This window comes from Aquila chrysaetos, chromosome 2, assembly GCF_900496995.4.
Source record: "Aquila chrysaetos chrysaetos chromosome 2, bAquChr1.4, whole genome shotgun sequence".
Lineage (NCBI taxonomy): Eukaryota > Metazoa > Chordata > Aves > Accipitriformes > Accipitridae > Aquila > Aquila chrysaetos.
In genome coordinates this window covers 27126057-27152068 of record NC_044005.1, presented here as the reverse complement: position 1 = coordinate 27152068, position 26012 = coordinate 27126057, and the positions used below count along the sequence as shown (strand labels likewise).

The following is a 26012-nucleotide window of genomic DNA, read 5'->3' as shown; positions in this document are numbered from 1 at the left end:
AGCTGCACCAATTTAAAAAATAAAAATACACACCTTGTATATAGACTTAAATGGTCACCCATCCATGCACCAAGCGAGTCCAAGCTTGACTCACACCTTCCCCAACATTGTCGTCTTTGTCTATGAGAAACATTTTGTAATACCTAAGCGCAAAATCCAAGTAGTCGGTAGATGAGGAATGCTATCTTTAAGACACTAGTTCTTTATTCCTCTCTGGCAGTTTGCCAATTCTGGCTCCCCTTCTCTCTGTGTGTTATAGCTTGTCTGAAAGCCAAGAACTTTGCACAGAGTATTTTTGTCAGCATGCTTAGTAACAGTTACTACATAATGGATGGAGGTCATGATTGATGTTTGAACAGATTACTGTAGGGTAGTAGATTACCCTGCAGCATGTGCTGCACTTCAACTTACAGTGTGTGCGTTCCTATCAAGTGGCAAAAATAATGCACTCTTGAGTTACTTTACCTCACCATGAAAAAGCACTGTTGTCTCATTATATTTGCTGTGAGCAACAGATAGGAGATCTGTGTTAATCTCTTTCCTGTAGGTAGTTTCTGTATATATGAATACTGTAATTGCTATCAGGCTAACCTTTAGATCAGGCTGTTCACATTAAGAATAAATTAAATAAAAATCAGCCTTCCAGAAGCTGTGGGTGGCCAGAACACTGAAATATAGAGTGATAAAATAACGAACACTGAGACAGTTCCTGTAGACTCGTTAGTGACCAAGTGTGGTTTTTCTTCTGACAGAAGGAGCTTTCCTTTATTTATAGCATTTGCCTTTTTCTCTAGCTCAGTATTGAACCGCCTGATGACCCCGAGGAAGATTTGAGATTGCAGCAGTTGCAAGCAGCAGCAGCTCAATGGCAGCAGCACCCCCATCACCGGGTTGGATTTCAATATCAGAGAATAATGCAGAAGCATGCCCAGCTGCAGCAGATAGTACAGCAGTACCAACAGATCATGCAACAGCCTCCACACTTACAGGTGAAACACTAAGGAGATGGTGTTTGATATACTTCCTGGGGGACCCAGCACTCATGGTCTGCTGAAAAACAAGTAGTTGAATAATTTGTCATGGTTGGCTCACTTAGCTACTTTTTCTGCTTGGGTAGAAGTCTATATCCCCTTTTCCTACTGTCACTCAACTTCAGAATGAAAAAATAATTGACAGATGGTGATGAAGCTTCAGCAGGATGAGAAATACAGGACTTTACACTTGTCTTAAGATTTTTCAGACATACTTCGGTGATACAGGAGCAAAGCTGAACACAATATTGAATTTACTTGGCTTTGAATGTTTTACTGCTGGAGAAACAGTTCAGAAGAAAGATCAAGTAAACAGATGATTGCATGGAGTAATTTGGTAGCTGCTCTTTTTTACAATATTGTGTAGTACAAAAATAAATATGTACAATGATGAAGTAAATATAGATGCCAAAAATACACAGTTAAAGTAATTAAGAAAATCAGTCTCACATTATTTTTTACTCATATAATCAGTGAAATAAAATAAAAAGTCTTAATAACAAGTTTGGATAATTATATCAGTTGCAACCTTTAAGCTTTTAAGTAGAATTTGATTACTGTATTAGAGAGGTGAGTCAGCTTTTTCTAGGTTGGTGGAGTTTGTACATCAAGCATTTCTTTGTAGCTTGGGCTGTCTGCTTGTTTAAAAAAAAATCTCTTAAGTATGAACCCTGAAAATCTCAAGACAAGATCAAGCCATGGATATTAGGACCTGTATCTACACATAATGAAAGACAGCCTTGAAAGAAGCCTCATTTTGCCAGATCTTCTTATTTGCACAGGCTTAGAGAAAAATAAGTGCTGACAGCTGAAGCAATGCTGAGCAGGTTAATAACAGCAACTGAAGCCTTGAGAAATAGCCATGTACTGTATATATTGAAAGCATGGAGATTGATCTCGGATTTAGCTGTTGTTAGCATCCAGTAATAATACAGCTTGGAGCCCTTTTATTATAGCTTTCTTCAGCTGTCCTGTTTAAAAAAACAAACAAACACACAAAAAAAAAACTTTTATACGTAAATGTCCTCTAGTTATAAGATGTGTAAGTTGTCACAATGACTTTAGACATCACAGTTTGTTTTTGCTTTTGTTTCAATGTAGTTCTTCCTCAACCTTCTGCCCAAGTCAGAAATTGTGATATTACAAGTGATACCGAAATACGTGGCTCTGAAAATAACTAAGACAGTATTTTGAAGCTATTCTTGTGTTCTCATTGCAGACAATGTCAGTGGACATGCAGCTGCGACATTATGAGGCACAGCAAAAACAGTTCCAGCAGCTTCATAAGGATTGGGAGCGATCAATGAACCAACAGTGGCAGCATCAGCTTCAAACCTACCCTCACAAAGACCAGCTTCAAGAGTATGAGAAACAGTGGAAAGCATGGGATGAACAGATGAAGGTTACTCAGTCCCATCTGCAGGAGAAAGTGAGCTCGCTCCAAAATCTGAAGAATCAGTACCCTGCAAATGTTTCACTGCCACCTCCATTTGTTCCATATTCTCAAACCACTCAAGGTGGCATTCCTATTATGCCTCCAACTTTACCTTCAACTACACCTCCACTGGTCCCCCCACCTCTCTCTTCTGTTTCTCAGTTATCTAATTCCTCTGTCCCTTCAGGATCCAGTTCTCAAAGCAGTCAATCTACTGAGACACCAAGGCCAGCTCTGCTTCCCACCCCTGGTACCTATGCATCAAAAATAGCTAGTTCAACTGTCTATTCACCTTATCATTCTCAAGTAAGTTCATCCTTTGGCTCTTCAGACCATGGAAAGTCTCAAGGTCATCTTAGTAAACAAACTGTCCCTATTTCATCTGAGCAAGGATGTGGGGAACTGAAAGCCACTTCTGCAGTGTCTTCAACTCATGCACCTACCATGCAGGATAAACCAGTGAGGTCAGGTGGATTGCTTCCCGATCCTCCCAGATCAGCACGTTTTGAAGGCCCCAGAGGCCCTAGGTAAGGATGTTTTTGATTTATACATGTTCCAGGCTACAAGACTTTTAGTGATATATTAAGAAATGAAATATGTATCTTATTCTTAAATCTTCCTGAGGTCGTGTGAAGTGTGCTTGTTTGGTGAGGGTTTTGTTTTTGATGTATGTACACCGTGCTCTGTATTTATTTTATTAAAGCAAGAGTAGATAGATGCCTTTCACCTGAGCATTATCTAGAATAGAATATTGGGTTTTTTTCTAGTAAAATGCTTGGGCACACTGCACCCTTTTCATTCCTGGAGACATAATATCCCTTTTGTGAAAACAGGAAAGCTGTTGTAAATATTTGATATGTCTTTGCTGGCCTTAGTTTGAAGATGATAACTCACACTTGAAAGAGTGATCCTATATGAAAAGTGATTTAAATTCCCAGCATTTCGTCTGTGGTACTTGGAACATGGTTTAGGATAATCGAAAGCAAAAATGTTGAAGGGTTGTTTTTCAGGTGTTGCTCTATGTGGTAGCAATTTAATGTGGGCATTCTGAAAGGGATTGAGGAAAGTATTCAGATATTCAGCTGAATATACTAACGTAGCTAATTACTGGCAATTTAGATGCTATTTATTTTTTAGAAACAATAAAGTTTGTAATCCAACATGTATGACAGAAAGATATGAGAATTCAAAGCTGTTCACCAGTACTTTACCTTCTAGTGTGAGAGTTCTGCAGCTATATGATTGTCCTATTCAGTGCACTTTTCAAAATGGCAGTTTGATGAGAGAGATAGTGCTTGTCTTAAGTACAGGTCAATGGTTTTCTACACATGTAGCATTACTTAGCATTCAAACAGTTATAAACAAGAGAGAAGGAAAGAAATGAAGATTTGAGCCTTAGGATCTGAGCATTAGGATTCTTTGCCACTTTTGCATTATGTCATGATGGTCTTGAAGGTTGCTGTCTTTATCTTTTGGTAAGGTACAGTTTTGTTCAAATTTAAAACTTCATTTTATGAGGTGGATGACCTGCTGCCTTAATGTAAAGCTACTCTAAAAGCCAGTGTTCTGTGTCTTTTATGTGGTTTTATACCTGCTAATGGCTTAATCCAAGATCTTGGTTTTGGAATATTTTTCTTTCATACTTGACATGGTATCAAGTTGCAAAAACGATATCTGTTCTGTCTGGTCATTAGTTCAAGATGGGTTGATGTGATGCCTGCTGAATCAAAGAACAGTGTTCTGTTCAGTTGTGTCTATCCTTGCATACTCAAGGTTCACATGGGCCCACTTCTCGAGCTTGTCCAGGTCCCTCTGGATGGTGTCCCATCCCTCAGGTGTGTCAACTGCACCACTCAGCTTGGTGTTGTCTGCAAACTTGCTGAGGGTGCACTCGATCCCACTGTCTATGTCATTGTTGAAGATATTAAACAGTACTGGTCCCAATACGGACTCCTGAGGGACACCACTTGTCACTGATCTCCATCTGGACATTGATCTGTTGACCACTACCCTCTGGATGCAACCATCCAGCCAATTCCTCATGCACTGAACAGTCCCATCCATGAAATCCATGTCTCCAATTTAGAGAGAGGGGTGTTGTGGGGGACCATGTCAAAGGTCTTACAGTAGTCCAGATAGATGACATCTGTAGCTCTTCCCTTGTCCACTGATGTAGTCGCTCCATGATAGAAGGCCACTAGGTTGGTCAGGCAAGACTTGCTCTTGGTGAAGCCATGCTGGTTGTCTCGAACCACCTCCCTGTCCTCTATGTGCCTTAGCATAGCTTCTAGGAGGATCTGTTCCATGATCTTCCCAGGCACAGAGGTGAGGCTGACAGGTTGGTAGTTCCCAGGGTCTTCCTTTCTACCCTTTTCAAAAATGGGTGCAATGTTTCCCTTTTCCCAGTCACTGGGGACTTCACCTGACTGCCATGACTTTTCAAATATTATGGAGAGTGGCTTGGCAACTACATCAGCCAATTCCCTCAGGACTCTGGGACCTGACAAGATGCATTCCATAGACTTATTTATGTTCATGTTCCTCAGGTGGTCATGAACCTGATCTTTTCTTACAGTGTGAGGGACTTTGCTCCCCCAGTCCCTGTCTTGCAGTCCATCCACCCAAGAGGTGTGGAAAGAGACGTTGCCAGTGAAGACTGAGGCAAAAAAGTTGTTGAATACCTCAGCCTTCTCCTCGTCCACTGTTACCAGTTTGCCAGTCATGCTCATTGCGGGGGGTACACGTTCTTTGATCTTCCTTTTCTGGCTGACGTACCTGTAGAAGCCTTTCTTATTACTTTTTGCATCCCTTGCCCAGTCCAGCTCCAGCTGCACTTTGGCCTTCCTGACCCCATCCAGTGAGACGCAACTGTGAATCCCAAACATCCAAGCAGCTTGACTTCAGACATGAGTTCTCTATTTTGTGTAAAACGAATTTAATTTGTTCTAGATAAATATGATTGCATAAATTATTCATTAGTTTGCCTGACCTATTTCCTCATGTTCAAGGAATAGCAGTTCTAACTGCTCTCAAAAGGAATTTTAAAAGTGATGCAATAAAAATATATTTGTTTTAGGCATATTATCTTGCATGGAACTGGGCGATATCACAGTTTGTTGTACTTTCTGAAAGGATCTGTATTTAAAGATTTTTCTAGATAGCATTCATCACCATAGTTAAGTAGGCTTGTTGCATATTATCAAAACAAAAGTTCAGCGAGAGTTGTTGATTGCAACAAAACTTCCGTTAACAAACATGGAAAGCTTTTTTTCAAATGAGTGCCAGCTTTCTGTGTCAGTCAGGTTTCAGTCCTGAGATACTTAAGCCAAATTTCCTTTTAGGGTTACATAACCTGCAAGTGACTTAAACTGGTCTTCAGTGGACAATATTGAATTGAAGAACGTGTCTGTGCTTCTGCACTGGTTCAGTAGGGATTGATCCTAAGGCACACTAGGATTCATCAGTTAGAAGTGACTTTGGGGGGGGGGGATGAAACTCTTAGAGGATTTTAACTTGACTTGTTCATTTGAATAAAATTGCCATTATGTCATCTATAGATTTGATGGACCTCGAGGAAGAGGATATGACAAATTTGAAGGCTCGAGACAGAGAGGGCCTCGTTTTGACTCCCAGCGCTCAGAAGGATACAGGTCACGTTTTGACCGACAGAATACAGATGGACAGTCTTCAAGTAGATGGGGGACTATCCCACGAGGACCAGCAGCACAATTTTATACTTCGACAAATGCATCACATGGACATGGTTCCCGACCTGGTGGTCCACGGTGGAGGGGGCCCAGGCCTCATTTGGGACAGCAGCAGCAGCAGCAGTCACAGACAGATTCACAGTCAGAAAACAAAGAACCTTTTACAGACGTAGCTGGCAATCAGCAGACTGTAAGCAGAACACAGTCTACTCCTGATGCACAGAGTGCAGGTCCCATTGAGCCAAATGAGGACCTGACAAACACTCCACAGGAGCCATCGAAACCTGAAGTCAAAGAAACTATTTCAGACCCTCCCAAAAAGTGGACGTGGAGTTCACATGATCCTAACCAGCAAGTAGAAGAGTCCAAAGCCCCTACTCCGCCTATTCAGAACCAGAAATCAACATGCCTTTCTAGTAACCCTGTAGCTTTGCAGTCAGGTATTGCAAGAACAGGTGGTGCAGTAACCCCTGTAACAGGAAATCAGGATTTGGATTCACCAGACGGCCAGCTGATTGCTTCAGATAGCACCCAGGGCCTACCTGGACCAGAAGGCAGAGGGAAGGGGCCATTTATGCATGAAGATAGAGGCAAGGGACCAGTAAGCAGAGGAAGGGGCCAGGGCAGACTGGATGATGGCCGTGGCAGAGGGCAGGGGGATGGCCGTGGCTGGGGAATGGGCCGTGGCCGAGGGATGGGAAGGATGGATGGTGGCCGAGGGATGGGAAGGATGGATGGTGGTCGGGGTATGGGAAGGATGGATGGTGGTTGGGGAATGGGCAGGATGGACGATGGCCATGGCCGGGGAATGGGCAGGATGGATGATGGCCGTGGCAGAGGATATGTATACAGAGGCAGAGGGCAGGCTAGGCAGGCATCCATCCGTGGCAGGGGTATGTTCAGGAGAGCAGGCAGCAGGGAAAGGATGCCAGATAGGCGGTCAGGCAGCCGGGAGAGGATGCCAGATGGACGGTCTGGCAGCCGAGAGAGGGGACTGGGTGGACGGTCAGATAGCCACGAGAGGGTATTCTCTAGCCGAGACAGAGAGCTAGCTGGGCGGACAGGCAGCCGGGACAGGGGACGGGCAGGGAGCCGGGAGAGAGGCCCAGCGAGGCGGGCTGGTAGCCGGGAGAGGGAGCCCATGCGGCGGGCGGGTAGCCGGGAGAGGGAACCCATGCGGCGAGCAGGTAGCCGGGAGAGGGTCCCCATCAGGCGGGCAGGTAGCCGGGAGAGGGTCCCTGTCAGGCAGGCAGGTAGCCGCGAGAGGGGCCCAGTCAGGCGAGCAGGTAGCCGGGAGAGGGGTCCCATCAGGCGGGCAGGTAGCCGGGAGAGGGAAGCAGGAAGATCTGAAACAGGCAATATAGATAAACCCATTCACCTAGGAGATGATCCTGACAAATTGCCTCCATACCATCGAGATGAGACACTCAGGGGTTCTTGGGGTCATGAAGATGATAGAATGCAGGAGGAATTTCCTTTAGATAGTCAAGATGACCCTTCTTTGGACCACGAGCGATTGGATGACTGGGAAAGAGAACGATACTGGAGAGATCACAACTCTGATTATCAGGATGATTCTGTAGATGCGTATGACAGAGATGACAGGTTGCAACCCCACCATTCATTGCCTCCATTATCTCCCTTACCACCACTACCTCCTTTATCATCTGATCACGACAGGCGAGATTCATGGTGGGATGACTGGAAAAGACCAAGAGAGAGGGAACTCGAGAGAGATCTAGATAGGACTGGAAGATCCTCAGATATTTATGATCAAGATTTAGACAGAGAATGGGATAGAGACTGGGACATGAGACCTATGGATGACAGAGAAATGGGGAATCGTGACCTGGATATCCCCCCTCTACCACCATTACCACCTCTTCCACCTCTGGACAGATACCGTGAAGATAGGTGGAGGGAGGACAGGAACAGAGATCATTATGACAGAGACCTCCGAGACAGGGGGGAGCTGAGGATTCGAGAGTATCCAGAGAGATATGACACATGGCGGGAGAAGCAAGACTACCTTCCTGAAAGGACTGATTGGGAGAGGGAACGGTTGTCGGATAGGTGGTATCCAGATGATGGAGACAGACTGCGGTCTTTAGATGATCATTCAGATTCATCCCTTCCTCCACCTTCACATTCCTCTGATATGCTGGGAGCGGATTCAAACCTGGACTCTGACCAGTCCTTGGGAGGAGTGATGGTCCTTAGCCAAAGACAGCATGAGATAATTCTGAAGGCTGCCCAGGAGCTCAAAATGCTTAGGTGAGTTGCCTGGTTCTGTCACTTTGGGTGGGAATTCCATTCTGTGGAGATGGTGCTCCTTTCCTGATTCGTTCCTTGATTTATGCAGTAATGGCTTCATTTCTTTTCGCCACAGCGTGATAGTAGGAGCTCATGTGGAACAAGTTATTTGGAGTACCTCCATCACAGCTTTTGTGGATTGACTTTTCTTAAACAGATGGTTGTCCCTTTCCCCATGGATATGGTATTCCCTGTTTGTTACTTTCCAGGAAGATGTCTGTCCACATCACCTGACCAATCTTTTTGTTATCCTCAAATGAGCTTGTTGATAACTGCTTTTTAATACTTATATGTCAAGATCTACATCTTAATTCACACAGTGGGACCTATTTAATTTTTGGATACGGCTTTTCAATTAAAGCATATGTGGGTTTTTTTCTTTTTTCTTTTTACAATGCTCCCTCCTTTGAAATCCAGCATCGTCAGTGAATAATTTTGTCAAGTTTGGTTGATCTTAGTTCTGAGAATCAGCATAACAGCAGTGATAACAATCAGGAGGATATGAATGCAAGAGTTCACCAAGACCACATTTGAGAAAGCAACTATTAGACTCCCTAAGGCTTTAATAGGTATTTATTTTGAAATAAGTAATACAATATCCTCTTAAACATCAGAAACATCCTAGGGCTCAGTAAATTTAGTGATAGTAGAATGAATGGAGCACATATCATCTGTCCAAATGCTATCTTTGCAATTTGGTGCATGGGTTTAGGTGCATTAAATGTTTTTTTAAAAAAAAAAAAAGAAAAAAGAAGAGTTTCTTTGACTATTTCAGTGAATGAAATTTTTCAGAGGAGATTGTAGAGAAGAGAGGAAGTTTCTTGAAGACAGAGGTTCATGTGGTTCATCCTATTCATGAGTTTCTGAGAGACATCTAAGGATTGGTGCCTAGTAAAGACAGGGGTTTAATTTCGTAAACAAGATATTATACTGTGGTGGGTTGACCCTGACTGCATGCCAGGTGCCCACCAAAGCTGCTCTATCACTCCCCCTCCTCAACTGGACAGGGAAGAGAAAATATAACAAAAGGCTCATGGGTCGAGATAAGGACAGGGAGAGATCACTCAACCAATTACTGTCATGGGCAAAACAGACTCAACTTAGGGAAAATTAACTTAATTTATTACCAATCAAACCAGAGTAGGGTAATGAGAAATAAAACCAAATCTTAAAACACCTTCCTCCCACCCCTCCCTTCTTCCTGGGCACCGCTTCACTCCCGAATTCTCTACCTACCCCCCTGAGCGGTGCAGGGGGACAGGGAATGGGGGTTACAGTCAGTTCATCACAGGCTGTCTCTGCCATTTCATCCTCTTCGGGGGCAGGACTCCTCACACTCTTCCCCTGCTCCAGCGTGGGGTCCCTCCCACAGGAGACTCCTCCACGAACTTCTCCAACGTGGGTCCTTCCCACGGGCTGCAGTTCTTCATGAACTGCTCCAGCATAGGTCCCTTCCACGGGGTGCAGTCCTTCAGGAGCACACTGCTCCAGCGTGGGTCCCCCATGGGGTCACAAGTCCTGCCAGAAAACCTGCTCCAGCGTGGGCTCCTCTCTCCACAGATCCGCGGGTCCTGCCAGGAGCCTGCTTCAGCGTGGGCTTCCCACAGGGTCACAGCCTCCTTCGGGCATCCACCTGCTCCAGCGTGGGGTCCTCCATGGGCTGCGGGTGGATATCTGCTCCACCGTGGACCTCCATGGACTGCAGGGGGACAGCCTGCCTCACCATGGTCTTCCCCACGGGCTGCAGGGGAATCTCTGCTCCGGCACCTGGAGCACCTCCTCCCCCGCCTCCTTCACTGACCTTGGTGTCTGCAGGGTTGTTTCTCTTACACGTTCTCACTCCTCTCTCCAGCTGCAGTTTCTGTGTTGCAGCAACTTTTTTTCCCTTCTTAAATACGTTATCACACAGGCGCTGCCACCATTGCTGATGGGCTCGGCCTTGGCCAGCGGCGGGTCTGTCTTGGAGCTGGCTGACGTTGGCTCTGTCAGACAGAGGGGAAGCTTCTAGCAGTTTCTCACAGAAGCCACCCCTGTAACCCCCCAGGTACCAAAAGTTGCCACACGAACCCAATACATATGCTAAAATAATGGGCAATTAAAATGAATGTTTTGTTATCATTATTGCATTTACATTAAACCATGTTGAAAGATAACAGAGACATTTTGCACTTTTCTTGAAGCTGTTTTGTTTTCAGACTCATAAGATTGCTAAGCATCTGTCCCATATGGAGGGCCTTAGTTGCATGCCAAAATGCAAGAAAAATGATTTTTAAAAAGGAAGGGAGAACTTTTTTTCTGAATAATTTAATCTTTCATTGCAATTAGATTAATCCAAGAGTTCGGAGCAACAGATTGTTTTCAGCTTCCTGACTTTCCCATTGCCTCAGGTTGCCAGGTATATGCTTTGCTGTTTAATGTGACTAGCTGCAAGCCAGTGGACTTAAGCTAAGGACCATAGTTTGTGAATCACTACTTAAGTGAGTAATTTATTAGGGCTGAAATACTTAAACATAGGAACTAAAATGTTTTTTATAAGAAAGTAGATACATATACCTCTTTCTAATCCAGTAGAAAGGGGAAATATAAACATGATACTGCTGATACTGATTTTTAATTGAATATGGGGGTAATCTTAAAATTAGTTACACTGATACTTCTCATCAGGTTCTTATATGCAGGTGACCCCAGTCTGAACAGTAGGAACAACTTTGAGGGAGACTGCTTATGATTTTTTTTTTTTTTATTTGAACAAAGAGTTATACCAGTAGTGTGGTGCATAACTGCTTTCATCTCAAAGGTAAAGCCTTCATCTGGCTTTGCTTTTATTGTGTATAAAACAGCATACTCTGAGCTGCATGCTGTTCTGTATTTGCCATCTGGTGTATTTTTCCTAAGCCAGGTGTAAAGAAGTCATAAGTGCTAGCAATTGCTCAGTTTATTCTTTGTACTAATGCAGCACTTGGGATCCCTTCCTGTGAGCCAAGTTCCCCTTGTGCTGGCCACTGGACAGATGCATTGCTAGTCAGGATGGTCTCTGTTGTGTCTAGTACAGAGGAATCCCATTCTTAGTTTTTCTTTGGGAGCTACTTTAATACACACAATTAATATGAACAAAGAGTTATTAGCAATAAAAAAACCTAGTTAAAAAAATGCTAACAAAAACTGAAAGGAAAGGAAATCATATTCAATAGAACTTTGTAATCCAGTGGTTGTAGTATTCACTGCTGGTCCTGATCTCTGCTCCATAGCTTATATACTGGTTGTATATTACATAGCATTGATACATAAAACAAGGAAACAAAAGTTAAAATTACCGTTTGGTTTTTAAGTATTGGAATCTCCGTTGTGCTTTGGCCTCAATCCTGTTAGCATGTGAGCCGGAGCACTTATGCACTCATTTCCAATGGGCTTCTTGTTTGCAGAAGGTGTTGGCAGAGGCTAAAAATCCAGCTTTGCTCTTTACTGTCAAAGTGGAATGGTTCTGGCTAAGCACAAAAGCATAACTGCATGTCGCAGGGGAAACTTGTGATCAAAAAAGGATAGAGCTAATGCACTAAATACCTCCATGGTTAGGTGGATGTGAAACGGATTTCTGAATCACAGCATTGACTATATAAAGCCTGCTGTGTCCTTTTCTTTGGACTTGGCCCCTGATGTTAGTGTAATACATGGTTTTCACTGTGAGTATTGATTCCTTTAATTTTTCATTTAAGCTACAGACTGATAACACTTTCTTGTGATTCATGTGCAGAGAGCAAAAAGAACAGCTACAGAAGTTGAAAGAGTTTAAACCTGACATTTCCACACAGGACTCTCCGAGATCGCAGAACACAAGCACAAGGCCGGGTGCCTTTCAGGTAAATTCATCTTGTATTAACTTAGTAACATGCTGGTAGTAATTACTATTAATGCGTATGTCAGATCAGTTCTACACTCTAATGGTCAAACTTCTCTGTGGAATGCCTCCCCAGCAGCCCTTACAACCTCATCAATTCTCTGTTGAGGCAAAGCAACTTCTTAGTTTCTTGAGATTTTTCAAAGCCTTTTGTACTCATTCAGTCCACCATATCTTCTGAGCATGACCCATTGGGGACAGTAGCACATGAGGTTCAACAGCCTACATTGCTGTGGGATGATGTGCAAGAATAGGTGAGCTCTTCCAAAACAGGGGCATAAGGCTCCTGTTCCTCGCCTAAGTTCTGACATCTTGCTCTGCTTTTCCTACTTTAAGAGCTCTCTCCTCTTTGAAGTTAGAGAAATTTGAGGATAGGTCCATCAGAAACTGAGATACTTCAGTGCAGAGTGGGCATTAGCTTTCTGTTTGCTGTCTTTATTGGGAATTCTCGTTACCCTCTGGAATATCATAAAGTATATGGAAGCTCACATTTGTGTACCTCCATGACTTCATCTCCTGTTGTGATGCAAGTCATTCCTCTGCTGCTTAATCTCCTGGTTGGTTCTGGAAACAATTCTCAGCTGCTTATATTTGTTTTTTTTATAATTTGTACCCAGTCAGAAACCAACTGAATTTCTGCAGTCATGTTAACTCAGGTTTATAAATCCTTCCTAGAACGAATAAACAGTTTAGTTATATGTATGTTGGAGGAGATACCTGAGTCGATGCCCAGTCTTTATTCTTCAACACATTTTAACCCAAAAGTTACTGGTACCAATAAATTTAGCCCTGATGACCTCTGGGTCTGACATTTAGCCAGACCAAGCTTTGTTTTTCCATCCCTCCAGAGAAGTGTTATGCAGTGAATAAGGCACTTCAAGTTTTCTTTTTGCCTAGGTGATCTCTTCCTTGTTTACAGTGTCTATAAAGTAAAATAATGGAACAGTTTTGCCACCAAGAGCTGCAGGTATGTTGATGCCTTTAGGAAGTGACTTTACTCAACTTTGATACAAAGTATCTCAGACTACACCTGTCTGCCTAGAGATATTCAAACAACTCTTGTCTTTCTTGGGATTCCTCCCTTCAGATTTCTGCTGTGACTTTGAACTGCTATTACAAAGTTCAGCTCTGTATCTACAACCATTCTGCAAGTTTCGTTGCGTGTTGCTAATAAGGCTGCCTGTAACTTGGCATCTGCTGTGATGCTGAAAATACTCTTGAGACACAGCACTTGAGGTTCCATAGGGGTGTTTGGTACATGAAGGGCGTTCTCTGTTTTATTTTGTTTTTTCCACTGGGCAAGACCTCCCCATTTCTTATGTTTATCTTATGTTGATTTCATTATGGGGTTTCCAGGTGTTTCTGCTTTCTGGGAATTTTTCCAGTGACTTCCAGAAAGAAGCTGGCCTTATCAATCCTTTTGTGCCTCACCAAGCTGCCCTACTTTCAGACTTTTTCAGCCTCCTCACAGACAGCAGGAATCTTTGCAGACAGCAGGAGTCTTTGGGAATAAAACCGTAGACACTTTTGAACTGAGATAGGCCTACTGGAGCTTAAATTGGTAAGGTTATTTTGAAGCAGAAAATAAATAGTATTTAAGTCTTCACATAGTGAACAAACACCAAATTAATTCAGGCCACCAGTTCTTGAAATATTGTCCTCCTACCTGTAGCATCTTGATGGAGGTACTAGAAAATGCTTATGATTTGATTACCGATTGCCATTGTGCTTACTGACTTACAGAGGATGAGAGAAGGTTAGTTTACAGATCTACATTAAAAGTGCTTTCTGCATCTAGGTCTCTTCTCAGCTATCTTCAGAGGCACCAGTAGAAGCCCAAGCTATTAAAGCTTCTCCTGCTGTTATTATAAAGCCTCCCGTGTTGTTCAGACAGCCCACCCCTGTGACAAGACCAAGTGCCCCACTGACAAGGCCTGCTACACCTATGACAAGGCCACATGCTCCAGTTTCTACTCCAACTACAACCCCAAGTCATGGTCAGTCTTTAAAACCATCACCTTCTACTGTGGAACAGGAACGCTGGGATGAGGATTCTTTCCATGGACTCTGGGACACAAATGAGGATAAAGGAGCAAATATGGAGTACGAGTTGTGTAAACAGGAGTCAATGATGCCTCCAACCGTCTCCTCGCCTGTGAAAGTACCTGCTGTTCACACCTCTGTTCCGTCAGCTGTACCAGTGTCCCTTCCTCCAGTTATTCCTCCGGTTCCTAAAGCACCTGTAATTCAGCAAACTGTGGATTATGGCCACGGGCGAGGTGGGTACTACAGTGTATTTGTCTGATCTGTAATGGAGAGCTAATTAGTCCTCCTAGCTTCTTTCTAAAGGAGTGTGCCACACAAAGCATGCCGTAGATGTTCTGCAGCTGACCTGTAGGCTGCATACATTGTGATCTAATGCTAAGCAATTCAGTTTTAAGGAGTCTGTAACCTCCAGCCTTGAGTTTAATGTTTTCTTCAGTGCTGTGATTATGAGCTATTTTGTGTGAACTGAATGGTGTATAGCCACGTCCGCTTCTAATAAACACCAACTGATGTGATCACATTAATGTGATATGTTTAGATTGATATTGATACTTCCCTTAATCCCTTTGTGGCTGAGTATGGAAATAACTGTGCTAGAATGTACTTTGGATTGTTACAGTTCTTAGGTGTGACTTACTAACTTAAAACAGAATGTGACTGGTGTTTGCATTATTTATATACTGCTTAATGGGTGTGAAGTACCCTCTAGATAGGGAGGGAGACAAAGTCCTAGGTCTGAAGGGTGTGCGCCCTAAACAGTCATTTAATACATAAACAGTGATGGGCTCTGACATTTGGTATTGAGCTTATCGAAGCTAAAATTCAACGCTAGTTTTTTAATAGAATTAATTTCCCTCATTCTTAGTTTTTAACAGTGAAATCATGTTGTAAAGAAGTTCTTAAATTGTGCATTGTCACTTAAAGAGCATTTTTTCTCTAAGGTGGCATAACATGAATTGAAGCCATATCAATTCCGTTAAGTAGATGTTTTACTAAAAGCTGTTGAAAAATTTTCACTGTTATGAATCTAAAGTGAGCATTTCAGTTAATAGTCTTGACATTACAGTAGTGCTTTGAGTTATTGAAACTTTCAGAGCATTTTAGCGTTTATAATCTTCTGACCGTGCATGCTACTTGAACTCATCTGAAAAGGCAGAATTCCCGTTCTTAAGATAGTGGTATGCACACTTACACGCACACGCGCGCTCTCGCTCTCTCTCTCTCTCTCTCTCAATACTATGTTGTTACATATTTATGTATATCTCTTTTTGCATTAGCCATTAAAAGAAATTTGGTAAGTTATTCCAGACACTTTTAATGCCATTGACTGATTGCTTTTCATGATAGAGGAAAGGAAATGGAGGAAGGGTATTTTAAGACCTTAATTATTTTTTTATTATTTTTAACCAGATATAACTACCAGTAAAGTGGAACAGATTCCATATGGGGAGAGGGTGACCCTGCGTCCAGAACCTCTACCAGAGAGGCAAACATTTCAAAAAGGTAGGGAGCGCTTGGCTAGCTCTCAGACAGTTAGTTAGCTCTTAAGAAAAGTTTTAAGGCACTAAAAGTGTATTTTAAACTAAGTAACTCTTGTTTAAGCTACAACCACTTTATTTTCTTCAGAGGCCCATAAGAATAACAGTTTATATTGTCAAGAGGAGTAATGCAGTCAATGACCTAGCCACTTTAAAAATTCAGTTTTCTACCTTTAAGTAGGATTGCATGGTACGGTTGTCTGTTACAGTTTGGAAAAAAGATTGAGCAGCTGATTAAATCCATTCTAGCCCTCTCCTCATATGTTTCTGTATACTTTTCTTGCACTCTTGTTTGTTGCTTTTCCTTCAAAAATAGTAAAAAATTCAGAGTATCTTTTAGTAGTTTGGGTTTCCATGGGTTTCTCCTTTCAGAGCACCCTGGTCGTTACAACAGAGAAAGAGATCGTGAGCCTTATTTTGAGCGTCAGGGTAATTCCAACACAGATCATCGGGATTTCAAGAGAGAGCGGGAATTGCACAGAGACCGTGGTTCTGTGGACTATGAACGAGAGAGATTTGAAAAAGAGCGGCATCCCCGAGATGATAGGTACGTGGTTTTGGAAGACTATTGAAATCAGTGCAATTCAGGCTGTATTGAGTATTAGGCTGTCCATTTTGCCTGCGAGGTGCGTGTTTATTTCTCTCTGGAATCTGTAGTAGAAATTCTAGAAATATGCAACATACTCTTTTCACAGGGTTCTTCCTGCTACGCCTTCAAGGACTCAGTCTTACCGTGACAAGAAGGACCATCCCTCCTCCAGGCGGGGTGGTTTTGAAAGACCACCATATGAACGAAAGACAGATCGCCCAGCATATGATCATGGGCCTTCCATGTTTGGAGGTACAGTTTCTCAATCTTGAAGCCATGATAGAATATTACAAGAAATACAGCCTTGCAGAGGTGAAGATTAATTGGGTGAAGATTAATTGATTTGCAGTATTTCTTTGTTCAGAATATATAATTCAGGAAAATTTATTTGGGTGGTGTCATGTAGCTTTGTTTCTCAGTGGTGATGAGATCAGGAATGCAACAGTTACGTACTCTGCTAAAAAATGTCTTTGATTGCAGTAGGCTCAAGATTCTAAATTTGAATTATTTGGGGGACAAATCTGTGAATTTATTCTAAAATAATGCAGGTCTGTTTAAATCAGCTCAGCTGAGTATGAACATCTTAATTTTTTTATTTTACTGAACTAAGAAAATTCTTCTGTCCAAACACTGGAATTTGAAGGTGATCGTAGAAATTACCCTGAGGAAAGGATTCCTATTTCTGCTCCATCAATGCCCCGTCAGCCACCACCTGCTCCACGAGTGGAAAGGAAACCAGAATCTAAAAATGTAGATGATATTTTGAAGCCACCAGGACGGGATAGCAGGCCAGAGAGGGTGAGTATGCATTCTGAAAGCAACAATCGGTTTCTATGAGGTGTATTCGGATAAAATGCTCATGAGTGTAGTATGTTGGGAACAAGCCTACATTTGAGGAAGCTCTGGAAATTTCTCTTGGTTTCTTTGCACATGCCTAGAGTGTTGTAGTATAGCTATTAGGAGTCCACAGGAGATGTAAACTTCCTGGGAATGCTAAGATTAAATTCCTATTAGTGGGTAATGTTGATGTATTTTAGACACTTCTGAGATCTCCACTTGGGTTTTTGATGTATCAGAGGAAAGACTTGGCTTTACACAGAGTCAGAGATTTGGCAATGCACCATATAAAATAAGAACGAACAAGATACAGGCTATAAAACATTTAGACAAGTTTAATTCAGTTAATTGTACCTGAACCAGATCTGTAACGTCTTATGCAGTATAAGCTGCTGAGATGATTAACATCATACGCTCTTATTCTGTGGAACTGCTACCATTCCTCACAACCTGGTTTGTAAAATAGGCAGTAAGGGATGGTACTGGCTTTGCTTGATGGTATGCAAAAGTGTGAGCCCAGAGCACATGATTTTCTAGAAGAAAACTTTTGCAAAAGAGATTCTGTTAAATGTGGTACAGTATCCTGTCTTCTTACATGATATTTGTTTCAGATTGTAATCATAATGAGAGGGTTGCCTGGCAGTGGAAAGACACATGTAGCAAAACTCATCAGGGTATGTAAACGACTGCTCCCTGTGTAGTGCTGTTTGTCTTTTGCGTGCGTTTCCTCTGCTGTTTTCTTTCTGTTTTTCTGGAATTTCAGCCTGTTGTTATTTCATGTTCCATGTCTTCATATGGCATGTAAATCCCCTCTGCTATTAGCAAGCATGAGGGATACTGCTCTCTTCTTGTTTTGAATATAGAGCAGGGTACTGCTGTGTTTGCCAAAAGTGTTTTGAAGATCCTCTGTAGCAGAATGGAATTTTACAGGAAGAGTATATGTTTTCTTTTTGCTTTCTTCCCAGGATAAGGAAGTAGAGTGTGGAGGACCTGCACCAAGAGTGCTCAGCCTGGATGACTATTTTATCACTGAAGTGGAAAAAGAAGAGAGAGACCCAGATACAGGGAAAAAAGTGAAAAAGAAGGTACTTTTAATTCAGTTGTTTATCTTGACAAAGAAACAAGACATTCTGGAACAACACAGTGGCAATCAGATTTCAGTCTGTGGCTTTGGAAGAGTGCAAAGGTCTGTGGGCTGTTTTTCAAAGCAAGTCAATGTAACTTAAGCGCAGAATGGGCAAATTCTTAAAAGTTGACCTGGAAGATGTTTTTCTCATACCATTGTACTCTGTGGCCATAGCATTCAGCAGTTGAACATCAGCAATTTAATAGCTGTCCTCTTTCTTAAATGCTTTTGTCCTTGATAAAGGTGATGGAGTATGAATATGAAGCTGATATGGAAGAGACCTATCGTACCAGCATGTTTAAAACTTTCAAAAAGACCTTGGATGATGGCTTCTTCCCCTTCATTATCCTTGATGCTATCAATGATAGAGTGCGACATTTTGAACAGTTTTGGAGTGCTGCAAAAACCAAGGGTTTTGAGGTAATGGAGCCTAAAAAGCATTTGAACTTGCTAACACCCGTATGCTGGTATTTCTAAACTTCTGAATACAAAGTCCCTCCCACGTTTGGGAAGAATGCTACAGTTATAAATTTACGTTTCTTAGAATGTACAACTGCAGAGTGTATCACCAGGTAGAAAAAGAGCTCTAAAAGTTGATTTACAATATTTAATATTGTCTTTCTCTTTCTAGGTGTATTTAGCTGAAATGAGTGCAGATAACCAGACATGTTCCAAGAGGAATATTCACGGACGCAAGCTAAAGGAAATCAGCAGGGTAACTGTATACATCTGGAGTTATAGGATTAATGATAAGTTTCATTGAGCTTTCAGGGCTGCTGTTGTTGGAAAACTATTGACCTCTTTTAGACTACATAATGATTACACTTTTCCTCTAAGAAGAGCTTGTAGTTATTTCATGGAATTGATTGAAATTACTTTTCTTAAGTACAGATACATCTTGTTCATGATCAGAAACCCAGTGTTCCATGGAATCTGTTACATTTTCAGAGGTGCTTCATTTTTGTTTGTTTTTTTGTTAGATGTCTGATCACTGGGAGGCAGCACCACGTCATATGATGCGCCTGGACATTCGTTCTCTATTGCAGGATGCTGCTATCGAAGAGGTGAGAATCTCTGTGCTTGTTAAAATCACAAATTATGTAGATGTGACTATACTGAAAATACAAAGCAGAGAAAAGTATAGTCATAACAGGGCAGGTATACTTGGCACTGTAGAAAGCCAGAATTGCTGTGTCAGACAAATGTATTCCATTTTTCTTATCAATTACCCAAACATGAACATACATGTTGCTTTTGATGACCTTTCTGGAGCCCAAACTTATGCATCTTTGAGCAAGAGTTGAAGCCACTTTGCTCTTAGCAACTGTTGAGGACCAATTAAATAGGATCTTTGCTCTCTCAGGTGAAACTCGGCACTCTCTCAGGTTACTGGATTAATTGGATCATAATTTGAGGAAGTAGAGTAATACAATAAATAAGTAAAACACCAGATTTGAACTCCTCTCAGTCCCTGCTTTGAGAAATACAGATCTGTAGCAGAGATTGAAGAAATAAATAACACACAGCCGTCTACAGCAATACACTTGCTGTAGAAGTATGCTACCTTTTTATTCCATTTGCAGTTTGCCATGACGTGCATCTTTGGTGTGTCAGCTTTCTGTATTGTTGCATTCTTCTTTGGCAGATGTTTCAGGAGCTCTGGGAATAAATTAGTATGTTAATTGTATGGTCATTGTGAATGTAGCTGCATGTTGCTGTCAGAACAGCTCTTGCCGTGGCCATATAAACTGGTGAACTGCTGAAGTAGGAAGAGAGTTTACTCTGCAGTTTGTCATGAGGTCAGCAGGTTATTTTTGAATCTCCATATTCTTTGTATCGGAAAATATTAATCTTTTAAGAGGACAGCAAAAGGCTCAGCTCTCATGTAGACTCCAAGAAGGGCAAATTTGGGATTTATTCTGTGTGTACCGAGGTTTTACTAATGGTATGAAGAACTGTACATACTTGGAGAGTTTTAGGTATTCCACAGTATATGCCTGAATCCCGATTAAACATGTGGACCCCAGAAAGTAATCCATTAGATGGGCAGGATTAGATGTATGTTTTAAAGCATTCATTTTCTTTATTATGTTAACCTCTGTGGTTATTCTTCACTGTGATTATTAAATATGTAAAAGATAAAGGCTTGCTAGAGATGTTCCGTGCAGAGCGCGCCGTTCCAGTGATGTGTAAATGGCAAGTTTAAGATCTTTTTCTGAGATTTCAAGTTTTGAAATGTGATTGTGTGGGAAGCAAGAGAAGTATCTTACTGTTACAGATACTGGTAGCACAAATAATGCATGTAAAGGAAGAGAATAAACAATTGCTACTTTCCCACACAGTTTATCACTCTGTAGCTAGAAGGGAACCTTCTTCTAAGGGAAGCCAAAATGGAGCCAGTATTCATATGTATTGTGTCATCATACTTTCCAAGATAAATGCTTTCTTTCCTTTTCTATTTGAACTTGGAATCTTCTACTTACTCTGCTAAAAAGATAATACTTTAGAAGTCAAGCAGTGCCTTGTAAGTCTGTGCTTGTACTTTGGAACAGGTGGAGATGGAGGATTTTGATGCAAATATCGAAGACCAGAAAGAAGAAGTCAAGAAGGATACAGCAGAGGAGGAGGAAAGTGAACTGGTAGGAGACACATCAGGCATCTCTAACAAAATGTTTGTTAATGTGTCTGAGGGAGAATCTCAGTCTTATAAATGCCAATCCATTGCCATTCTTAGCAGTGCAATCTTTATACACATTTCTAGTCGTTTGTTCCTTAAACATTTCTAGGAGAACTTTAATGTTAAATCATATTATTCCTAACTGAATTTTTTTAAGAATCTGTGAGTATATGCCACAAACAGCATTATCAGTGGAGCGTGGCAACATACCTCTTACAGACATTTATAAATTGCAGTACACTGTAGCACTGTCTTCCAGATTATCCAAGAATTACATTAAGTGGAGAGATGGGAAGAATGGACAAAGGTTAATTTAGCTTATTTCCTTTCACGTGTCTAAAGAACTCTTCTCGACTCTCACAGTATATGACAACAGTTAATGAAGAAGAATGCTTTCTCTGCCAAGGCTTGCTGACTTTGTCAGGAAGTATTTCCAAGATGAGGGATTAGGTCTCTTGGATAAATGAAGGTTAGAGAATTGCCCTGAGGGCTGGCGTTTTTAGGTATGTGTGAAAAAGGCTACAGAAGGCTTCCTAATGTAACTTCTTGGTATGTGTTGGAGCTGCAACTGGTCAGTGCTTGATGAGTTGAATGTGTCAAACCCTGGTTCCCACAACCAAGCAGTTAACTCCAATAAACAGGAAGTAACCGAAAATGTCCGAGATGAGCCAAGTCCTTTTTCTTGATGGAAATTTACTATTCTTCAGGAGTGGCAGTTTAGAAAGCAGTTGAAACACAGAATAATAATAAAAAAAGGTTAGGAAGAGTGGATTTTAATAAACATCTGTTTTTTGCAACATGACTCATTTATTCTCTTTACTAAATTATTCTTTGGCACAGAGTATGAAACTGCATAAAGTGTGGTTAGAACATTTCAAAGATGCATCCATGTTTACAAGAATATGGCTGCTAGTCTCGTTTCTTGGAAATGAGCTATATCTAGAAAAGAAAGTTGTCTTTAGCTTTTGAGACATCTGTGCATAAATGTGTGTGTGTATGTGTGTGTTTATGGGCTCTGGGGAGTGTCCTAATGTACAGCACATATAACAATAGGCCTTTATGAGACAAGGAGAAAGCTTGGTGGTGAAAACTATGCAAATTATTAATAACTACTAGTAATCTACATACAAGGATGTTTTCTATTCAGATTCACAAGAGATGAAAAACAGTAAAGAATTATCTGCTGTATATAATCTCTGCTATTCAGTCACATGGCTAATCTCAGAGAGGTATGTCAGACAGAAAGGTGAAACAGTACACTGTATTTGGTATCTGTTACCTTCTTGAGAGCAGTTGGTAAGGGTTCTTCCATTCATTTTGCTGCATTTAATGCTGTGGAAAAAGAGAGGTCTGAAGCTCCTGCCATCTGGCAGATGTCCTTGAAATATCCAACTGTCTTGTACCAAAGGATGAAGTCTGAATCTTTTCTTATCCTCTCTGAGGACCGGGATATTGTACAGATTCAGCACACAATAGGCCATTTCACACCATCAAAGTCACTCTTTTGTTGCTATTATCAACTCCCACAGGGTTGTTTGTAGCATTCAGACAATTCTTGCTTTTCTGTGCTTGATGGTATGAATTACTGATGCATTTAACTTAGTGTTCTCACCAGTGTATCACACATCACTTTGTTCAATACAGGCTTCTAGCTGTGGTGTAAACTTTCTGAGCAAATTTTAATGTGCAACTTGGTTTAAAAGTATAAATATACATATATACATGAAGTTTGGTTTTTTGTTACAAGGAAATATTGCAGCACAAATGTCTTAGTTTGTATTAATTACAGACTTGATTAAAAACAATAAAATACAGAGATCTGATAATCTCAAGTCATTGATACATGCTTGATAGAAAAAAGGTCTTTCAAGGATTTTGGAAGAGCAATGCTGAACATAATCAAAAGCAGTGTAGCTCTCTGGAATAGTACACTCTGATTTAGTAACCCTTAGCATTAACAAATACATGTGTATGTTTACCACAGTGGAGGCAACCTATAAATAGAGCAGGAAAGAAGTTAGTGTAATAAAACTGGTCTGTGGATTGTTTGTTTTCTTGTTGAAATCTTCTAGAGTAGTTCTTTTCCCTCTCTATTAAAAATCATTCTTAAAATAATGAAATTCTCACAGGGGTTCCATTTCACTACATAGAGCTTTTTATGTGATTGCAGAGAAACATAAGTAGTTTTACACCAAATGTGAACAGCTGAAAGGAGTTATAAAGGGTTGCTTAGTAAGGATTTACTTGTCCAAGAGTATAAAATGAAAAGATAACAAGAAGATATCTAAAAATAAATACCTTTTTGCCAAATTTAATACCATTATGCTCATTTACAAGGAATAAACTGGCTAAAGATCGTAACATGTAAAACGTATGATGACATTATTTGTAGGGAAACAGTGTTTTAAGAGAATCATTGAACTAAGAGGGTTATTTTAAAATGAAAAATAATACTTAAATCTTAGTGATTCAGCAGATACTCTGAATGTTGTTTAGTTGTGGACTAACCACTCGTACAAGAATTTAGTATGTCCCTTTGAAAGGATTATTAAGTGAAGCTTGTGTGTAGTAAATCTGGGAATATATTCTTAAAAGCTTATGACTATGGTAACTTTTTCATTTGTATTTGTAAAGCTTTGAATATTCTTTATGCCTGATAAGTTGTGTTGCAATAACTTTGCCACCTGGGATAATATAATATAGTAACTGTGTACACAGCACCATTGCTGTCTGTTAGACTCATTCTGGAGTTCTGTGTTTGCAGAGGGCAGCGCTCTTGTAATGATTTGCAAGGGTTGCTAAAATCACTGAATGGGAAGTGGATGCAGAAGTTCTGAAATACTGAGTAATTTGTTTCCTTCATCTGATAACAAGAATTGTGCCTTACAAAAAGAAATACCTTAAGCTCCCATTATAATGCTGTTTCCAGTTCAAAAGTGATATGCATGTGTGTCTCTCTCTAATCCTGCGAGCTTCTCTCTGTGTATGATTTAGGGTTACATTCCGAAAAGCAAATGGGAGATGGACACTTCTGAGGCAAAGCTAGGTGGGTATTTATTTTTTCCTGTTTCTTATAGTTGGTATCTGATGATGTTTGCAAAACGTGAATTTTCATTTTTACTGTGCCTCCTTACCAAAGACAAATAAATGTATTGATCTCATACATGTGTCTGAAACTGCAAAAGCATCTATACAGAAAAGGAATTTGTCTTCTGCCAGAGGCAAGGGAGTTATGGTTTTATAACCATCACTGTTTTATATACTCATTAATTGTTCTTTCATCTGTTCAAGGAAAGTACTTCGTCTTAAAATTTTTAAAAAAGCAGTATTTCTATTCTTTATTCATTTCTTCCATATTATAAAAAGCAAAGAGTCAATTTACATTGCACTGCATTATTGTTCATACTGCATACCTTTTTTTCAAGCCTAAATGTTGTCAATAGCTGCTTACTTTCTTGGAGGCATGCCTAGTAGCTAACTGTATCAAAGATGTTTCTTGTTCTCCAAAATTAACACGTGTGAGGACAAAGTAGTGCCTTGCTTTGAAGTTGGTTCTAAATGATTAGGCTTTGGTGTATCTTTTCAGCAACTAAGGTGTTGAAAAGTTAAAGTTCATTATGCTTTTCAGTTCCAGGAGAGTACTAGAATTTTTCTTAGTAGGATGCAAAATGGACTTTCCAGGAGCACAAGGACACTATTTTTGCTGGGCTTTTTGTTCTGGTTGATGCTGCTGGTTGCGTTAGACGTTAAGTGCTAATATTAGGATTCTGTCAAAGTCAAAAGCAACTTTCAGGCTGAAAGGTATGCACCACAGCTATGGTGGAAGGTGTACACATGGAAAGGGGTTCCTAGTCATTATGATCAGTTTTGTGGGGGTTTTTTACTGAACAGTAATGGTTTTAAGTGAAGATTTTATCAATGCAATCTGCATAAAACTGCTGTTTTCTGTCACGTCTATGAGAAGTAACAAATATCTAAATGGGATGCAGCATGTCTTAACATTTTGAGGTTTGCTTCTGCGTGGGTGGTACAGCCCTGTGTATCATTACTTTCCAATAACCAAAATCACAATTGCACCATAGAAACAGCATTAGAAGTTCTGACTTACATAAAGCAGCCTTTCATCTTTTGCTGTTAACTGCTTAGCTGCACCATCTCTTCTGCTGCTGTGCTCTCTTTTCAGTAATTTAAATATTTGTGGAATATATTGACGTTGTGGCACCTGCAGTACAACCAGAGGAGCCTTGTACTCAAATGATTCCGGCATATCAAACAGCTAGGCAGTTAGACAGAATTAATTCAGGATTGCTCTGCATGTTTGTTATAAGAGTTGATTGGCTTAATATCTTAAGATTATTTCTTAAGTTTATAATGATTTTTTTCCCAATAGCATATGAAATCATAGTACTGGAAAACTCCATTGTTGAAGAATGCTCTGATACATTGTGTTGTATTCCAAATACCATAGACCTTTCTAAATACTGAGTAGTAAGAACAGATGTGTTGCACTGCATACGGTGAACCTTAAGTCATCCTGTGCATTTTAGAAATATAACAGGAGTCCAAGGGTGTGTTCTAAGAATATTTAAGTTTTATGGGTAGTTTCTAGCAATGTGGAGACTGTGCAACAGAAATTTACAGATAGCTTTCAAAATTTACCTCTCTCATGATCAAATACTGCTAACAAACAGAAACAAAGAACTGCATTGCATTTCTTTCCATATGAAAACTCCATAATATAAAATGCAGGATTTTTATATGGTCTCCACTTAAATGTAAAATGGGGAGAAAGCAGCAGAGTCAATTTTATGCTAAAGT

The 26012-nt window shown here is 40.7% G+C and overlaps 1 protein-coding gene across 1 annotated transcript in view; it reads left to right on the top strand.

The window, feature by feature from the left end:
- Nucleotides 1–26012, top strand: part of YLPM1 (YLP motif containing 1) — a 38777-nt gene that overhangs the window by 6408 nt on the left and 6357 nt on the right. The window contains 16 exon segments of the mRNA XM_041120531.1: nucleotides 795–989; nucleotides 2251–2993; nucleotides 6024–8447; nucleotides 12238–12343; nucleotides 14417–14660; nucleotides 15838–15930; nucleotides 16338–16512; nucleotides 16661–16806; nucleotides 17165–17352; nucleotides 18003–18065; nucleotides 18357–18476; nucleotides 18761–18937; nucleotides 19149–19232; nucleotides 19498–19581; nucleotides 21070–21156; nucleotides 24189–24240. Of these exon segments, the coding sequence (XP_040976465.1) occupies nucleotides 795–989; nucleotides 2251–2993; nucleotides 6024–8447; nucleotides 12238–12343; nucleotides 14417–14660; nucleotides 15838–15930; nucleotides 16338–16512; nucleotides 16661–16806; nucleotides 17165–17352; nucleotides 18003–18065; nucleotides 18357–18476; nucleotides 18761–18937; nucleotides 19149–19232; nucleotides 19498–19581; nucleotides 21070–21156; nucleotides 24189–24240 (4981 nt within the window).